At 61.8% G+C, this 18,403-nt stretch overlaps 2 protein-coding genes across 2 annotated transcripts in view; both read right to left on the minus strand.

Annotated features, from left to right (window-relative positions):
- LOC133767481 (TRIO and F-actin-binding protein-like) overlaps nt 1-5,682 on the minus strand; it is a 30,341-nt gene extending 24,659 nt beyond the window's left edge. The window contains exon 1 of the mRNA XM_062201883.1: nt 5,545-5,682. Coding sequence (XP_062057867.1) covers nt 5,545-5,658 — 114 coding nt within the window. The 5' untranslated portion in view covers nt 5,659-5,682. The remainder of the gene's footprint in view (nt 1-5,544) is intronic.
- Nucleotides 5,683-14,742: 9,060 nt separating this feature from the next.
- On the minus strand, nt 14,743-17,666 carry NOL12 (nucleolar protein 12). Its single transcript, XM_062201963.1, has 6 exons — nt 17,524-17,666; nt 16,734-16,839; nt 16,452-16,500; nt 16,210-16,354; nt 15,296-15,392; nt 14,743-14,987 (listed from the first exon to the last, which is right to left on the minus strand). Exons 1-6 carry the CDS (start codon nt 17,604-17,606, stop codon nt 14,826-14,828), a joined length of 642 nt encoding a protein of 213 aa, XP_062057947.1. The 5' UTR covers nt 17,607-17,666; the 3' UTR covers nt 14,743-14,825.
- Nucleotides 17,667-18,403: the final 737 nt, after the last annotated feature.

Below are 18,403 nucleotides of genomic sequence, written 5' to 3' on the forward strand. Positions count from 1 at the left end.
ACATAAGTGCCAGTTCGAGTCCTGGCTGCTCTACTTCCGATAAAGCTCTCTGCTATGGCCTAGGAAAGCATTGGAAGATGCCCAAAGTGCTTGGGCCCCTGCACCCACATGGGAGAGCTGGAAGAAGCTCCTGGCTTCAGATCAGCCCAGCTCCCACCATTTCAGCCATTTGGGTAATGAACCAGTGGATGGAAGATCTCTCTATATCTCTCCCTGTGTGTGTGTGTATGTGTGTGTGTCTTTCTGTAGCACTGCCTTTCAAATAAATAAATAAAACCTTAAAACAAGCAAACAAGAAATATAATCCAGCAATGGAGAGACATTTTCTATTTTTTTTTTATTTGACAGGTAGAATTATAGACAATGAGAGAGACAGAGAGAAAGGTCTTCCTTCCATTGGTTCACTCCCCAAATGGCCGCTACAGCTGGAGCTGTGTCGATCCAAAGCCAGGAGCCAGGTGCTTCTCCTGGTCTCCCATGCGGGTGCAGGGCCCAAGGACTTGGGCCATCCTCCACTGCACTCCCGGGCCACAGCAGAGAGCTGGACTGGAAGGGGAGCAACCTGGACAGAATCCGGCGCCCCAACCAGGACTAGAACCCAGGATGCCAGCGCCGCAGGCGGAGGATTAGCCTAGTGAGCCGTGGCGCTGGCCATGAACTTGGACATTTTTGCACCAAAACACACATCCTTTAATTCCCTTTGCTGCAGGCTTTCTGGCGCACGCTCAGATGTCAGAGCCGGACCCTCTGAGCTCCAGGAGGCTCTGGCAGCTCCCCAGGGCTCAGTTTGAGTCCCAGTGTCAGGGGGAGCCAGCCGGGAGCTGCCCAGCTCTGTCCAAGCAGAGGACACTTCTTTAAAAATACTATTTATTTGAAAGGCAGAGTAACAGAGAGAGGGGAAGAAACAGAGAGAGGGAGAGAGAAAGACATACAGAGAGATCTTCCATCCTCCAGTTCACTCCCCAAATGGCCACGACGGCCATGGCTGGGACAGACCAGAGCCAGGAGCCAGGAGCTCCTTCCTGGTCTTTCAAAGGGGTGGCAGGGATCCAAGCACCTGGGCCATCTTCTGCTGCTTCCCCAGGCAAGGAGCCGGACAGGAAGCGAAGGTGGGATTTGAACCGGTGCTCCGGCATGGGATGGCGGCCTCGCAGGCTGCCCCACAACGCTGATCATTGGGAGATGCCTTTTTTAACAAAAAAAAAAAAATTTTTTTTTTTTTTGCTCCAAATGTTTGAATTCTGTGACCTAGAGCTAGGGCCCAACAGAGCCAAGCTTCCAGAATCCTTAGAGGAAAATCTGGCTGATGTGGCTCCCAGGAGATTTGTTATGACAGAGAGATGGGGAGACAGAGTGGAGCAGACAGAGCAAGCCGGGGGGGGGCAGGGCACCCAGGCTCCCTGGGGAAGCAGCAGGAGGGATCCACCCATTCCTTCAACAGCCAACCAGGGAGCACCAGGGGCGGGCTCCGGCGAGGCAGCAGGGAGGCAGACAGAAGAGTCCCGAGGGCCATTTGCCACTGCATCCAGGACACAGAGAACTGGCTGGGGACACAGTCACCCTCCTCACACTTGCAGGGGTGTTTTGCAAGCTGGGGTCACCACGGGGGCCGTGGGCACCCTGAGGAAGTGGAGGGCTGCACACGAGCACCCCTCCCTTGATCTTTTTTTTTTTTTTTTTTTTTTGACAGGCAGAGTGGATAGTGAGAGAGAGAGACAGAGAGAAAGGTCTTCCTTTTTGCCGTTGGTTCACCCTCCAATGGTCGCTGCGGCTGGCACATCGCGCTGATCCGAAGCCAGGAGCCAGGTGCTTCTCCTGGTCTCCCATGCGGTGTAGGGCCCAAGCACTTGGGCCATCCTCCACTGCCCTCCCGGGCCATAGCAGAGAGCTGGCCTGGAAGAGGGGCAACCGGGACAGAATCCAGCGCCCCAACCGGGACTAGAACCCGGTGTGCCGGCGCTGCAAGGCGGAGGATTAGCCTGTTGAGCCATGGCGCCGGCCCCCTCCCTTGATCTTGAAAGCACCTGTAGAGGGCCCCTTAGGGCACCCATCACCATCTCCAGGGGCGCGCTCCCTGCCGCCCGCCACCTGGCCACCTGCCGTGGACCTCCTCCTCCACCTCCTCCTCTCCCACAAGCACAGCCTTGGCCGGGGCCGGAACCCAATGACGGCTGAGCCCCTGAGCTCCAGCTCCGCGTGGTCCACTGTGGGCCTCCTGTGGGCACCTCGCGCTCACGACACCCCCAGCAACTCCAGACCGCCCTCCCATCCCCCACACCAAGTGCCCTGCCTGGAGAGACAACTGAGAGTCCACCAGGTTCCACCCCACCCCCGAATCCCGCACGTTCCCCTCCTATTGGATGAGTTCTGAAACCTGTGCACTGGCCTCTGTCTCCCAGCTCCTGTCTCCCCTGGCACAAGCCAGTGCCTGTGCTGTTTCTGCCCGGGTCACCCCCGATTTACTCTGCCCTCCCTGGACTCCACTCTGCACGGCAGTCGGAGTGACTGTGCAAACTGCAGGCGAACCACCTCCCTCCCTGTTTACAGTCTGCCCCGGAGGAGTGGGAGCTCCGCACAGCCGTGAGGACGAAGTTCGGGACGCCCGCACCCCACATCGGGAGGCCTGGGTTCCAGTCCTGACTCCATTGCCAGTTTCAGCTTCCTGCTGGTGCACACCCAAGTAGTTGGGTCCCTGCCACGCACATGCGAGGCCCGGATGGAGTTCTGGGCTCCTGGCTTTGGCCTGGCCCATCCCTAGCTATTGCAGACATTTGGGGAGCGAACCAGTTAATAGAAGGTCTCTGTGGGCCAGCACTGTGGCACAGTGGGTAAAATGGCTGCCTGCGAAGCCAGCATCCCACATGGCCGCTGGTTCGAGTCCTAGGTGCTCCACTTCCGATCCAGCACCCCTTGCTATGGCCTGCAGAAGATGGCCCAACTGCTTGGGTCCCTGCACCCATGTGGGATACTTGGAAGAAGCTCCTGGCTCCTGGCTTCTGCCTGGCCCAGCCCTGGCCACTGTGCCCATTTAGGGAGTGAATCAGTGGATAGAAGAATTCTCTCTCTCTGGCTCTTCTTTTCTAACTCTGACTTTAAAATAAATAAATACAATTAAAAAAAAATCTCTCTTTCTCTGTCTCTCTCCCTTTCAAATAAAATGCAAACAAACAGAATGAAAACTCTAAAAACCTTCAGTGGCGCCCCCACGACTCTCAGGACAAAAACCTCCAAACCTCAGTGCATCCACAAAGCCGCATGTGGCCATTCTCCCCGCTTCCTCTCGGACTTCCCTCCACCCCTCCAGTGTGCCGCCCTCTTTCTGCCCCAGGGCCTCTGCACGTACTGTTCCCGTCCTCAGAGCTAAAGCCTGCGCAGCCTTCACCAAGCAGCTGACCTGTGACCTCCTTGGAGGGCCTTTCCCCAGGACCTGTCACTGTCATGCCACCTGCTGCGCCTTTATGACAATGATCACAACAATCACTCACCAGATGACTTTGCTACTGTGCACTTCCTAGGCTGCACCACAAGCCCCAGGGAGCCAGGAACGTGTTTGTCCTATGTGTCGCTATTTCCCCCACATCTAGCATTGTCTGGGCACGCTTTAAGCTCCTGTTCAATATGTACGAATATGGTGGGAATTGAGGGACAGCGACTAGAACCTGGACCTCTCTGAATCCAGGGGCCTCCTGTTCCTGCTGGCTGTCCCCCCACGTGCTCGGAGAAGATGACCTCACAGGCCCCGCAGGCATGTGGTCCCTGAGCTCGGGAAGTTCAGGGGACTTGACGGTGCCAAGACAAGCAGAGAGGCATCGCCAGGGGTTTGGCATCGGGGCACAGGGGGTTGAACCTCAGCCTGCAACGCCCACATCCCATATTGGCACTGGTTCCAGGCCTGCTCCACCTCTGATCAGGCTCCCTGCTAACGTGCCTGGAAAGCAGCAGAAGATGGTCCAAGTGTTTGGACCCCTGCTGCCCATGTGGAAGACCTGGATAAAGCTCCCGGATCCTGGCGTCAGCCAGCCCTGGCAGTTGCAGCCATTTGGGGAGTGAACCAGCAGATGGAGGATCTCTCTCTCCCCATCTGTCCCTCTCTCTGTCACTCTGCCTTCCAAAGAAATAAATGAATCTTTTACGAAAAAGGACTCTCCGGGGGCCGGCGCCGTGGCTCACTTAGTTAATTCTCCACCTGCGGCGCTGGCATCCCATATGGGCACCGGGTTCTAGTCCTGGCTGCTCTTCTTCCAGTCCAGCTCTCTGCTGTGGCCCGGGAGGGCAGTGGAGGATGGCCCAAGTCCTTGGGCCCTGCACCTGCATGGGAGACCAGGAGGAAGCACCTGGCTCCTGGCTTTGGATCAGCACAGCGCCTGCTGTAGCGGCCATTTGGGGAGTGAACCAACGGAAGGAAGACCTCTCTGTCTATAACTCTTCCTGTCAAATTAAAAAAAAAAAAAAAAAAAAAAGACTCTCCAGGGTTTACTTCCCGGGCCAGGAAGGGGGGAGGCAGTAGGGAAGAGCTGTGTGTGGCTGGGCTGAGCAGTGTCCAGCCCCGAGCGGGAAGCCTGCTGCCCCCATCTGACCTGGGAGCAGTCGGAAGCCAGAGGACTTCTCCGGGCCAAGGTCGCACATCAGGTAAGTGACAAGCCTGGGTCTCCGAAGCTGAGCGGCAGCCCCAGACCGTGGCCACGGCTCAGAGCCCGACCTCAGCAGGAAGCTGGCTGCCAGGCCCGGGAAGCCTCAGAGCCCGCTGGGAACGGCGGAGCTCGGGGTCGGGGCCAGAGGGACCTTTGGAGACTCTGGGTGCCTGCTTCTCGTGGCGCGTGTGCCGGGTGCTCTGGCTCACCCCGGCCAGGACGCAGCATCAGACCACGTGGTCACACAGGGAGAAACTGACTTCTCTTCCACTCCTCAATACCTTCAAGAAGACCGTCTGCCGTGGGAGCCCCGTGGGGCTAAGACCCGCTAAGTGACAAAGATCGCACACGGAGACTCACGCCCTCAGCAGACAGCTCCCTCAAGGCAGAACTTCATGAGAGAGAGAGCATCTACCTGCTGGTTCACTCCCCAAATGGCCACAACGGCCAGGGCTAAGCCAGGCGGAACCCAAGAGCCAGGAGTTTCTTCCGGTTCTCCCATGTGGGTGCAGGGGCCCCAGCACTTGGGCCATCTTCTGCTGCTTTCCCAGGCTGTAGCAGAGAGCTGGACTGGAAGAGGAGCAGCCGGGACTGGAACTGGAGCCCACATGGGAGGCTGGCACTGCAGAAGTTTTACCCGCTGTGCCACAGCACATACAGCATTATCTTAATCTCTATTTGTGGTGGTGAGGCAACGTTTTGTCCCAGCATAAGCACAGGAAGGGTGTGACAGATTCAATGAGGACACAGCACAGATAGAGCAGCAGAGGAAGGCGCTGGACTGGGAAAGGCTAACGGGCGCCGACGGCCGGGAGACCCGGGCACCTGGCCGGAGGATCTGACCTGCTGCCAGTGGCCAGCTCCCTCCCCCGCGCCATGCCGGCCCACCCCCCAGGAGCGAACGCTGGCCCACCTGGTGCCGTGCTCTGGGCGCCCCATCAGGGTGGAGGCAGTTTCCACAGCTGCTCTGGGTGGGCACCCTGGCCTCAGAGTGTTGACATGGGACGCTCCCAGCCACCTCCTCCATGGCCCGTGGGTCAGGCCGGGCAGCCCCTGTGATCCAACAGCTGACCAACGATGTGGAGCCTGGAGAGAGGCAAGGCGAGGCGTGGCCCAGATGGCTGGCTGGCCACCCACCTGCACCCCAGCCCGTTTCCCCAGGCCAAGGAAATCGGGCTATCCATCCGTTCAGCTGGTCAGCTGCCCACTCAGCAAGCACTACGGGTCTTCTAAGCACCCAGGCGCTCGGCCAAGCACTGGCCGTGCCTTCTCCCTCACCACCACGTCGCTCGTGTGCACCCAAGACCCCGCACTGCCTCTCCTGGGGTGCTCTTAAGAATGCAGATTCTCAGCTCCCTCTCCCAACGCGGCCACGAGGCCAGGGGACTCGGCTGCGAGGCCAGAGGACACGGCTGTGAGGCCAGGGGACCGGCATTTCAAACAAGCTCCCAGGTGATTCCAGGCCACCCCAAAGTCTGAATGGGGTGGCTTATAGCCACCCTGCCTCGTAGATCAAACACATGCCAGTTTCAGTTCAGGGCCACAGAGGCTCAGAGAGGCTTCCTGAGTCACTTAAGGTCCCAGAGCCTAAGGTGGATTCCAATCCAGGATAGGAATCCACCTGCTCCTACCCGCTCTCTTGGGGAAGGAAGTGGGGGTGCTGCGAAACAGGGAGTGAGGCTGCCCAGGCGTCTTCAGAGTTGAGGACAAAGTCTTGGACAAAAATGAATGGCCTCCAGTCACAACAAATCCTAATGCCTTGGCTTGAGCCCAGGGCCCTCCCGTCTCCCTTCTGGGTGCCCTGGAGCCCACGATGGGTCAGGAGAGTGACATGAAGAGGCCCCACCCACACAGAGCCCCAGGAGGAGGCTGGGGTATGGGTGCATCCCAAACTCCTAAAGCACACAAGCATCTGCTGGCGTCCCCAGCTCACACGCCCCTACCTGTCCTCCCCACGCGAGCTCCCCTCAAACTGTCCCGGGGGGGGGGGGGGTTAGGCCTTCGCTGACAATCTCAGCCGGGAGCTGAGGAATATCTCCCCTGGGGCATTCTGGGGAAGGCTTCTGGTTCTTCCACCGTGGGATGTGGACAGGTGAGCCAGAGGGAACCGGTAGTGCCCAGGGCGATGGCCCCGGGGGGGGGGGGGTGTGTTGTGGATTCTCCTCTGACTGTCAGCAGCACACACACACACACACACTCGCGCGCCCTTCCCCGCTCCCGACTGTGGAAGGGACCGGCATCTGTCCCGCCCCGCCTGGGCGGTTCTTCCCGGTGTGGCCACATAAAGGAGCATCGCCTCGGAGGCCGAAGACTGCGCATTTTCTCGGGGGCGGGCAGGGGGCTCTGCGCACGTGCCCCTCGCTCGCGCCCGTTTGCTCCCCCACGCCCGACCGGCCCGGAGAATGCTCATCTGAAACACTCTGTAGGTGTGGCTACACCAACGGGAAGCCCTCGCGGATCCGGGGGATGGACCCCCGACTTCACGCCAGCCAGCCAGTCTCGGCCCCTCCCCGTCCCCCCCGCCCTCCACCTGCCTCCCCTCGGCCTCCCCTCTCCGCCACTGCTCCCCAGCCGCCCAGCACTAACCTCGGCTCAGGTTTCCACGCGCCGGGGCTGCAGCGGTGGGAGCGCCAGGGTCACGGCCTCCCGGTTTCAACAATGAATCAGAACCTCGCCCGGGAGGTGGAGGAAAGCCACGCCCCTGCCGCTTTCGCATAGGCTCTCTCGGGGTGCTTCATTTACATGAGGACTGTGGGATTGGACCAGCCGAGGACGGGGCGGAGCGGAGGAGGGCGGTGCCCAGATGCCTCGAGCGCGGGACTCTGAGCACGTTCTGCCTGGGCTGCCCCGTCCCTCACCCTGTCCGGGTCCCCGGGGACCCTTAAGGGGGCTGGCACTGGCGAATCTGGCCTCTTCTGACCTGTTTCCCGGGGGTGTGTCTTGTCCACAGTCCTCTAGAGGCTGGCTTCAGCCCAGAACTTGGGCTAGAGACCTCACCTCCCTGTGTCTGCGGAATGGGGATAAAACGAAATAGCGCGATGTAAAAAGCTAAGAAGTGTCTCAGAACAGTTCCAGGCCCCGAGCAAATGCTGCGTGAGTGAGCAGTACTAAGTAACCACAATAGCAAGATTGCGAACACAGTGGGGCCCTTAAATCTTTAAAAAGATGTATTTTGTTTATTTGAAAGGCGGAGAGTTACAGAGAGAGAAAGGGACAGAGAGCAAGATCTTCCATCCACTGGTTCACCCCCCAAATGGCCATAATGGCAGGAGCTGGCACAGGCAAAAGCCAGGAGCTTCATCCAGGTCTTCCAAGGGGATGGCAGGGATGAGCACTTAGGCCATCCCCCACCGCTTCCCCAAGTGCATTAGCAGGGAGCTGGATTGGAAGCAGAGCAGTCGGGACTTGAACCGGCAGCCACGTGGGATGCCAGCGTTGCAGGCAGCAGCCTAACCTGCTATGCCACAGCGCCAGCCCAACCTGGAGGAACAAATATCAAAATTCCCTTTCCACAGCAACTGGACAAGAGAAGTTAACTAAGTTGCCAATGTCACATAGCTGGCAGGTGGCAGAGCCAGGACTAAGACCCCAGGCTCCCCGCTCTACAGAGCTCATTCCTTTGCTGGTCACTCAGAGGCTCACATGTGCCTGGTATTCCCGGCAAGCCAACCGCACACTGAGAAGGTTCGAGAAACAACCGCGTGCGTGCTAAGGTTTGTTGTCATGGCTCCCTGAGCGCCACGCACGACAGTGATTTACACAGCCGTCACGTGGAGTTGGGTACTGCAGGTGAGCCAGAGGGGTCCTTGAGGATGTGTGTGGAAGGCCTATGCGAGGAGGGACTCCAGCATCGGGGGTTCTGGTATCCTGGACACATCCTGCAGGGCCACCGATGCCAGGCCTGTGTGGCGCACGAGGGAGACAGACAAATCCAAGTTAGAGGGGCTGGTGTTGCAGGCAGCGCGTTAGGCCCCTGCTTGTAACGTTGGTGTCCCATGCTGGAGCGCAAGTTCAAGTCCTGGCTGCTCCGCTTCCAACCTGGCTTCCTGCTAATGCGCCCAGGAAGGCAGCAGATGATGCTGCAAGTGCTTGGGGCCCTGCACCCACGTGGGAGATCCAGAGGGAGTTCCAGGCTCCTGGCTTTGGCCTGGCCCAGCCCTGGTCATTGTGGCCATTTGGGGAGTGAACCAGAAGATGGAAGGCCTCTCTCTGTGTCTTTTCCTCTCTCTAACTCTGTCTTTCAAATGAATACTTTTTTAAAGATATGTGAGTCGAATGTGGTTCCTGCAGAGATGAGCCTACTGAGCGGCCAGCGAGGGTCTGGCTAAACCACAGCTTCTCAACAAGACCCGCGTGATTTCTCTGCGACAGAGGTCCATGTCCAACACCCAGCCCCAGCACTTCCTGCTGCGTGATCGTGACAAAGTCTCTTGACCTCTCTGAGCCTGGGGTGGAGCAGGTGCTTGATTTGAGGGTTTGTGTGTTTTTTTTTTTTTAGATTATTTATTTATTTATTTATTTGAGAGGTAGAGTTACAGACAGTGAGAGAGGAGAGACAGAGAGAAAGGTCTTCCTTCCGTTGGTTCACTCCCCAAGTGGCCTCAACAGCCGGAGCTGGCTCGGATCTGAAGCCAGGAGCCAGGAGCATCCTCCAGGTCTCTCATGCAGGTGCAGGGGCCCAAGGACTTGGGCCATCTTCTACTGCTTTCCCAGGGCACAGCAGAGAGCTGGATCGGAAGAGGAGCAGCTGGGACTAGAACCGGCGTCTGCATGGGATGCCGGCACTGCAGATGGAGGATTAACCCACTGCGCTACGGCGCAGGCCCATTGATTTGAGTTTGAAGCAGAGTAGCCCCATCATTAGCCCAACCTGGAACCACTTCTCAGACCGGTGTTCCTAACAGCTGATCCAATACCTACGGAGGGCAGCTTGGCGGTGCAGCAGGCAAGCCACTACCTGAGATGCCAGCAACCATCTGAGCGAAGCCCAGGGGAGGCGAGGGAATGGTGGCTGCAGGTCCAGGGACTGGGACAGGGAGGCGGGGATGGGAAGCCAAAGGAGCTGAGCTTTGGAGCTGCCTGGTTGGACCCTCTGCACTGCAGCAGGGTGGGCAGCGGCCAGTGTCCCAGAGGAGGCAGGGGGTGGGGACGCAGAGCAGGGGTGGGCACAAAGGAGAGAAGGGGCGCCTGGAGGCCCCAGGTAACCAGAACCATCTCCCCACCCCACCCCTGCACTAATGGGAGGGGCTGCTCGCTTTGTCCCCTCCTCATAAAAGGGAAGTTCAGGCTCAAGCAAGTCGTCCCAAGCCGCTGGTACTTGGTGACAGAGTCCTGGGGGACAGGTCAGAGGTCAGGGCGAAGGCAGGCACAGGCACCCTGCTCCCTGGCCCCCGCAGATTCCGCTCCCCTTGGCTGGGACCTCCTCCCCAAGAGCCCGGGGGAGCACACGTGTCACCTGTCCCGGGAGTGGCGCTCCCTGTCCCGCAGGCCCTGGGCCTGGCACCTGCTGGAGTGGGGGCAGCAGAAGGCACAGGCACGGGGTCCCCTGAGGCGGTGCCTGAGGGGCTGCCCTGGGAAGTCAGCACCCCGTGCAGCTGGGCCTGCTTTTCCTAAGCTAGAAATCTACACTTTCATACAGAAACTCAGAAATAAAAAGTCTTCATTTATTTGAAAGGCACCGAGACAGAGGGAAGAAAGAAAGGTCTTCCGTCTTCTGGTTTGCTCCCCCAAAGACGGCAACAGCTGGGGCAGGACCACGAGGTAGCCCCAAGCCCCAAGCCCCCACCGTCTCCCAGGCACCACGGGAGTGGGTGTCCCAATGGTGACTTACCACCCTGCCAAACAGTCTCAAAAATAACGCTGTCAAGTCCCCTTGCTTTCAAGCACTGCGTGAATTAAACCGATTTTCAGGCCTTCTACACAGAGCGCCTCTGAACTGCAAACCACAGAGTCCCACTCCCTGGGTGACAGCTCAGCGCCACCCCTTCCAGGAAGCCCTCCGCGGCCCTCCTCAGCCCCACGTAAGGGTTCACTCTGCGGGGATCTCCGCAGGTCTCACATCTCTCCCGGGGTCCTCTTCCTCCTTGTGCACCTGGGAGTGGCTTGTTTCCGCTTCTGCCTCCGTGTGGGTGGTTTCCCAGGGCTTGGGCACCACTGCCTTTTGGATTCTTCCCTGGGGCTGTGATGTGCCCAGCCAGAGGCCAGTCATGGTGTAAGGCCCAGCTCCCACTGAGAGGCCGCGAGCAGTCAGAATCCAGCTGTGCCCCCGAGGACTGGCTCAGCGTGCCTCACCCACAGAACGGGCTTAGCGGTGCTGCGCCGCCACCGTGGAAACCCAGGGAGGTAAAGCACGCAGGGGACCATCACCATCAGGACCTCTGCCTAGGCCCAGCCCCCCAGCCCCACAGCCACACTCCCTGCAGGGCAGGGCCCACTGTCGCTCGCCAGGGGATCCCCCATGCCTGAACTCAGCGTCCGGGGACTGTCCTGCCAGCCTGAGCCGAGGCCCTCACGGGGGTACCTGATGCTGGGTTCCGGTGCCTCCAGTTCACCCAGGAGATCACAAATGAACCGCTGGGAGCCGCGGCCTACGATGACGCCCGCCTTCCCAGTCAGAGGGCCTGGGATGGAGCACTGGCTGCACCTTCACCCCCACTTCCTGCTAATGCAAACTGCACAGAGTTCCCAACTCCAGCCCAGCCCAGCCCCGGCTGCTGTGGGCACGTGGGGAGTGAACCAGTAGATGGAACTCGCTCTGCCTTTCAAATAAAATCATCACAGGCCCTGGCTGCCCCTCACCCCCTGAGCCCTTCCACAGCCCGGCTTTTTTTTTTTTTTTTTTTTTTTTTTTTTGACAGGCAGAGTGGACAAGTGAGAGAGAGACAGAGAGAAAGGTCTTCCTTTGCTGTTGGTTCATCCTCCAATGGCCGCTGCAGCTGGTGTGCTGTGGCCAGCGTGCTCTGGCCGGCGCACCGCGCTGATCTGAAGCCAGGAGCCAGGTGCCTCTCCTGGTCTCCCACGCGGTGCAGGGCCCAAGGACTTGGGCCATCCTCCACTGCACTCCCGGGCCACAGCAGAGAGCTGGACTGGAAGAGAGGCAACCGGGACAGAATCCGGTCCCGAATCCGGTCCCCCGACCAGGACTAGAACCCGGTGTGCCGGCGCCACAGGCAGAGGATTAGCCTTTTGAGCCACTGCGCCGACCATCCCAGCCCGGCTTTTACTCACCAAGCCACGCCCCCACCCCGTTCCTGACCTAACAAGAGCTCAGGCCTCCTGGAAGCAGGGCCCATGGGGGAGGTCCTTCCTTCACTTGGCTGAGCCCGGCTAGCCAGGAACCATGGCCACAGCTCTTTGCTGTATGGCCCAGGGCCCTGCCCTGTCGGGAAGCTTCCCTATGGCATTGACGCTGTGGCTTAAACTCCAGGCAGACCCCTCCCCACAGCCCACGGGTGTAGCCCAAGGCCATCTGCCCTCTGTTGCCCCCCCAGTCTTACAGCAGGGAGCTGCCTCTTCACCCTAGTCCTGGCCCACACAGGGCATGAGTCAAGTGTTCTTAGGACGGCCACGTCGTCCCTGTCCCCTTCCTGCTGGCTGCAACGCAGATCTGAGGGCTGCACCTTGGGCTGAGGCAGAAGCCACGTTGTCAGATGACACCAGTGACAGAGCCCGGGGCTCCCCACCCCCGGTGGCGACTTCTTCCTGTCACCCGCAGATCTACACTGCCAGAGTCAGCACAGGCGGGGACTTTTGGCTGAGGGTGTGCCTGTCGCCTGCAGGCAGCCCCCGGAGGGCGTCCTCCCTCCCTTCCACAGGCCCGGGGAGGGGCAGCAGCAAGCAGCTCGCTCGCTGGCCAGGCAGAACCGCAGGCCAAACCCAGGTCCTGCCGTGGGGCACGGCTCCGGTCCTGTGCCCATGACCCTGAGGGCTGAGGACCAGGACCACAGGGAGCACCAGCGCCAGGCCCCACTCTGCACAAGCATGGAAGCCAAGCAACGAGGACGCCAAGGTCGCAGCAGGGGAAGAGCGGGTAGACGGAGCCGAGCGGCGCCAGGCCGAGGGGCCCCTGAGCTGCCCACGCCCACGCCCAAGTGTGGCCTCCAGGTCTATACCACGCTGTTTTTGTTTAATTCTGAAGCTGGGAAGCGAGAACTCAATCTCACGCGGGGGTCAGGGACCCTTGGCCTGAGCCTCATCACTGCCTCCCAGGGTGCGCGCCGGCAGGAGTGGGGGCTGGGCCGCAAACCCGGCCACTCCGGTTGTGGCCTCTTGATCTCAAGAGCTCGTCCTTTTGAGATAACACCTTGAATTTCACTATGGTCAAAGGCTTAATGCTCTATTCTTAAAATATATATATATAAAGGCAGTTAGTGAGTGAGTGAGAGAGAGGTCTTCCATCCGCTGGTTCACTCCCCAAATTGGCCTCAATAGCCAGCGCTGATCCAAAGCCAGGAGCAAGGAGCCTCTCCAAATCTCCCACGTGGGTGCAGGGGCCCCAGGCACTTGGGCCATCCTCACTGCTTTCCCAGGCCATTAGCAGGGAGCTGGATCGGAAGTGGAGCAGCCGGGCATGAACTGGCACCCATATTGGATGCTGGCGCCACAAGCGGCAGCTGGACCCGCTATGCCTCAGCGCTGGCCCCTTAATACTCCACTATTTTTTTTTTTTTTTTTGACAGGCAGAGTGGACAGTGAGAGACAGAGAGAAAGGTCTTCCTTTGCCGTTGGTTCACCCTCCAATGGCCGCCGTGGCTGGCGCACTGATCCGATGGCAGGAGCCAGGTGCTTCTCCTGGTCTCCCATGGGATGCAGGGCCCAAGGACTTGGGCCATCCTCCACTGCACTCCCTGGCCACAGCAGAGAGCTGGCCTGGAAGAGGCAACCAGGACAGAATCCGGCGCCCTGACCGGGACTAGAACCCGGTGTGCCGGCGCCGCAAGGCGGAGGATTAGCCTAGTGAGCCGCGGCGCCGGCCCCATGCTCCACTGTTAACCAGCACCTTAACCCTAGGCTAAGTACCTGCTCCAAAGGTGGTGGGTTCTGGTCAAGAAATGGGAGTGTGTCCACCCCAGTGCAGCCGGAGCCACTGCTCGTCTGCCCCACAGCTGGGCATGGCTGCTCCGGGCAGGCTCTGGCCGGGAGGCCCACCCTGTGACCTGGCTCATGGCTGCCCCACCCCAGGAGCCCCACTGCGCCCCAGGGCAGGTGGAACCTGCAGCCACGCTCCGGGGGTCCCTTCTCTGTCCCATGGTCTGTCCTCAGGACACAGCTGGTCCCCTCTGCAGTCCTGGTGCTGAGGGCCCAAAGGCCTCTGCTGACCAGGGCACAACCGGGAAACTCCCACGCTCCCCCCCCCACCGCCAGGACTCACAGCTGGGAGAACTCTGGAGCCACAGCTGAAGATCCGCCTGGAAAGGCGTGAAGACACAGCGGCTCCTCCAGACCACAAGGTGCGACTTCTCGGAGTGAGGGCCAGGGACGCGGGGAAGGCGACACGCGGGACCCTCACAGCCCGAACTGGCCCCCACTGGACTCCAGCAGCAGGTGGCAGCTCACACACCTGTCTCTGCCCCCGTAGGGGAGACCAGAATGGAGTTCCAGCTCCTGGCTTTGGCCTGGCCCAGACCTATATGGGCAGGGAACCAGTGGATAAAAGCCCAATCTCTCTCAAATCAAGTGAAAATTAATAAGAAAAACGTTTTATAAATGTTTTAGGCAACGATGAGACCTCTTTGTCGGGTTCCACCTGAGCCGCTGGAAGGCATCCGCATCTGGGGAGGGGAGGAGGGCACTCGAGGACCCCAGTCTCAGGCAGGCAAGGGCAGGACGCCACCTGCCCGGCCCACTCTCGGCGCTGGCCGCAGCCCCTGCCAGGGCCCTCACTCCAACAGCACCTCCGGCCGCTCTCCCCACCACTTCCCCCACGTGTGGTGCCAAGGCCAGGGACACACCGAGCACCAGACGCACACAGGCCTGGTGCTTCACGTCTGGAGCGCCCCAGGCCGGGTACACATCGAGCAGCGCCGCTCCACACCTGGCTCAGACGGGTCCCTCCGGCGGGTGGGGGCAGCCGCCTGCTCTCTCTGGGCTCAAACCGCAGCGTGGCCCCTCGGGCTGTGCTGTCCCCTCTGCAGCGGGGGGGTGGCAAGGGACGGCCAGGCTGAGCCGGGACAGGCCCCACAGGCTTCTGGGGGCTCACTCCCCGCTGTGCCGGGCTCTGCCCGTCAGCCGGCGGCGCTGCGTCTTGCTGGTGCGCGTGGCACTCGGGGGCTTCTTGGAGTCCTGGCTACGTCGGGACGCTTCCGCTTGGCCTTCTTGCGGCTGTGTGCGTGCAGCGTCGCAGTGAGCGAGCAGATCCTAGGAGGGGATGGCAGGTGAGGCAGGGCCTCCGCTCACCCTGGGGAGCGGGGTGGGGGCAGATGACCGCCCGGCCCCGTGCAGGGGAAGTCAAGACAGGCCCCGAATGCTGGGGCACGCTGGCCAGCAAGTCCCCCCAGAAGGCACCCGCGGTGGGCACTCTTGGGGCAGGGGGGCGGGAGGAGGCTGTTCCGGGTCCCCCAGCCGCCCAATGCCACCCTTGCAGGCCAGCCAGAGGGGCTCTGCCACCCCAGTCACAGGGCCAGTCCTGAGGAGCAGGGCACAGCAGGCCAGACGCCAAGGCTCACCGCTGAGATAGCAGGGGGTCTTTGGACTTCCTGGGTAAGGCTCTGGTCGGCTTCTCCGCGGGCAGCGCCTCCTCCTTGACTCATCCCCGGGTCCTTGCTAGAGAGGTGCACAACCAGAATGAGGACTGTCACGGGAGGTGCGGGCTGGCACACCCCGCGCACGCAGCCCTGCCAGGCAGGGGTGCAGGCTAGGCTCAGAGAAGGCCCTGGCCAGAGGCACACCATGTCCAGCCAGCCGGCACTACGTGGGCAGAGCCACGTTTCAGAGCGCTCACCGCCTGCGCTGTGTCGCCGATCGGGGAGGCTCAAGTACCCCCGAGGGAAAGAACCAGTGGGAGTGGGCAGGGCACCAGCGAGAGAAGGCAGCGGCTGCAGGGCGTAAGGACGCGCCAGGCACGCTGTAACCTCTGTGCCCATACACGCGTGCCCGGCTGACACAGCCAGGCTCCCGCACTCCGCTCCGCTCCCCCCCCCCCCCCCCCCCGTCAAGTCCACACTCCACTCTCAGTGCTGGCTGCGCCCCCACCATGACTCAGGCCGCAGGCTGGGGGCCCGCCGCCCGCGCACACAGACGCCACAGTCCTGCGGCTCAGCACGCTGGGGAACCCCAACACCCAGCTCTCCTCCGGGCCAGGCGCGGCGCCAAGTGATCACCACAGTTGTCCTCAGCACAACCCGATGTGCTGACCGTGGAAGGCGGCGCCCGGGCAGGAAACCTCCCAAGCTCCCTCAGCGGCGCAGGGGCGCAAGCCGCCTCTGCAGGCCCCTGGCAGCGGGACAGAGCGGGCCTAGACGGAAAGAGCCCCGTGGGCCGGACAGCCGGCCTGGGCAGGACACGGGCCCGCTCCCGCCTCCTGTGCCCCGTCTCCAGGGACAGCACCCCTTCCTCCCCAGGGCTGGGACCCGGACCCCACCTCGGGCGACGACAGCCCGAGCAGCCGGGCCCCGGAGAGATTCCAGGTCGCTGATGGTGGTCACGGTGACCGTGTGGTTGGGGTGGTCGTACTGCACTGACTCCGTCTCTTGCCGTCACCAGCCGGTCCAGCTCATCGGCCTCCTCTGCAAGGCGGGTATGGCACACACTTTGGCCAGGCTCCGGCCTCCCTCCAGCTGCCCCAGGGCCGGCCCGCAGGTCAGGCCACGAGAAAGCACTCACCCAGCGCCTCCTCCCTCTCTGCCAGCATCTTCAGGTATTCCTGGTGGCGCTGAAATCAAACAGAGGGCAGCACGGTGGGGGGGGGGGGGGCGGCGAGAGGGGCGGGGCGCGGAGGGGTGATCCCCCTCCCCAGGCCCACACGCGCTCCGCCACCCCTGCAGCCGGCTCCATTAGGACGGAGGAGGCGGCCACGAGCCCCCAAGGAACAGACGGGCACGCGTGCACACATGCACTCACACAGACACGCACACGCGTGCACACTCCCCCCCCCCCCCGCCCCACCTCCTCCCGCAGCTTCCTCTGCTCCTCCTTCAGCCGCTGCTGGAGCTCCTGGATGGCCGCCCTCTTGCGCTCCACCTTGCGCTTGTGGAAGCCGGTCAGGTACTCCCTGCAGCAGGACGGGCGAGAGTCAGCAGGCCCCCGGGGAGAAGGGCTCGCGCTGCCCACCCTCGCTCCAGAAACGCGCGTGTGCACGGGCTCCCGCCACGCCCCGCAGGGATCCGTCTCCGCCTCACAGCTGGGGACACTCAGACACAGAGCGCGGCTTCGGGGGACGGGGCCACTGCCTCCTCCAGGGCCAGCCGGGGCCCCTTCCACCTTAGCCGACTTCATCACTCAGTGAATGAAGCCGCTCCCGGCAGAGCTGTCAGGGCCACCCTCCCCCGACCTCCAGGGCATGCGACCCCCGACCCGCCCGGCACGGACTGGTGATGCCGGGGGGGGGGGGGGGTGCCCCAGCGCCCCTCCCCCCCGGCCCCTTCTCCTGTCCCTAGGGGCGGCTGTTGTGTCCGCACACTTGGCGGGTCAGCTACCACGTGCCGTGTGCTGGGGGGCGGCGGCCGTGAATGACGGACGTTGAGCCGATGACAAGGCCCCCGCTGCCGGGCCAGGGCGGTCGCAGCCGCCGCCGCGAGAGCTAACGGGCCGCGGGGCGCCCTGGTCAGGCCCGGGGCGCCCTGGTCAGGCTCGGGGCGCCGCCGGGAGCGTCCTCCGCGGGAGCGGGCGCCACCCGGACCAGGCGCTGGCGCTGGCGGGCAGCTCGAGGGGCGCCTGGCTCCGCCCTCACACTCACCGCCGCTTCTCCTCGTCAAAACTGAGGACGAGCCGGGGCCGGCGGTCGTCGCCGTTCCGCTTCTTCTTCTTGTTGCGGCCCATCGCGGGGGCGCCTCGCACGGCGCGGCCTCCTCCCGGCCAAGACACTTCCGGGTGCAGCGGCCGCGGCCTTCCGGGCGCGCCTCGCGGCGCGGCTCCACCGTTCCGGCCCGCCCAGCCCCGCCTTTTAAAGGGCCCGCCGAGCCCCCGCCTTCTTTTAAAGGGACCGCGCTGCCTGGTACCTCTTTCCTGCCTGTGAAATGTCCCATCCCAGCTGCCCCCTCCAGACCGGCTTCAGCAACCCCCAGCCCAAGGCCTCATAGCCTAGGACAGTGTCTCCCTGCGCGGAGTGGGTGCTCGATATGGAGTTTTTCATGAATGACCACAATTTTGGTTCTGACGTCAACTCCGGGGTCTCAAGACCAGCCTCACTTCCTGCACTGGAATGCGGGTGCCCCACCGGCAGCCGCGCGGCCTCGGCTGTGCCTCCGCCCTGCTATCTGTCAAAGTCGCTGGGCGCCACTCCAGAGTCGGGGACTGGGCAGTTTTGGGGTGGTTCCCAGGATTTCCATGTTCAGCGAGTTCTCACGGGTCGCTGAATGGACCAAACCTTGAGAGCCACGACCGTGGTGAGTGAGTTACGCGAGGTGCCTCCAACATCATGCGTACCGTGGACGTGTTTGCTGTGCACCCCAACTCCTCCCTCTGTGCCTCAGTTTCTCCAGGGTGGAGTGGGAGTGTGAGAGCCTGTGCTTTGCTGAAACCAAGGGCATGGGTGTGCACCCTCTGAGACACCTGCAGGGGATGTCTGGGGCTGGGGCTGGGGGGGCCTGTTCTGGGCTCTGCAGGCACCACTTGCA

The sequence above is a fragment of the Lepus europaeus genome, chromosome 10 (genome assembly GCF_033115175.1).
Source record: "Lepus europaeus isolate LE1 chromosome 10, mLepTim1.pri, whole genome shotgun sequence".
In the NCBI taxonomy this organism is placed as follows: domain Eukaryota; kingdom Metazoa; phylum Chordata; class Mammalia; order Lagomorpha; family Leporidae; genus Lepus; species Lepus europaeus.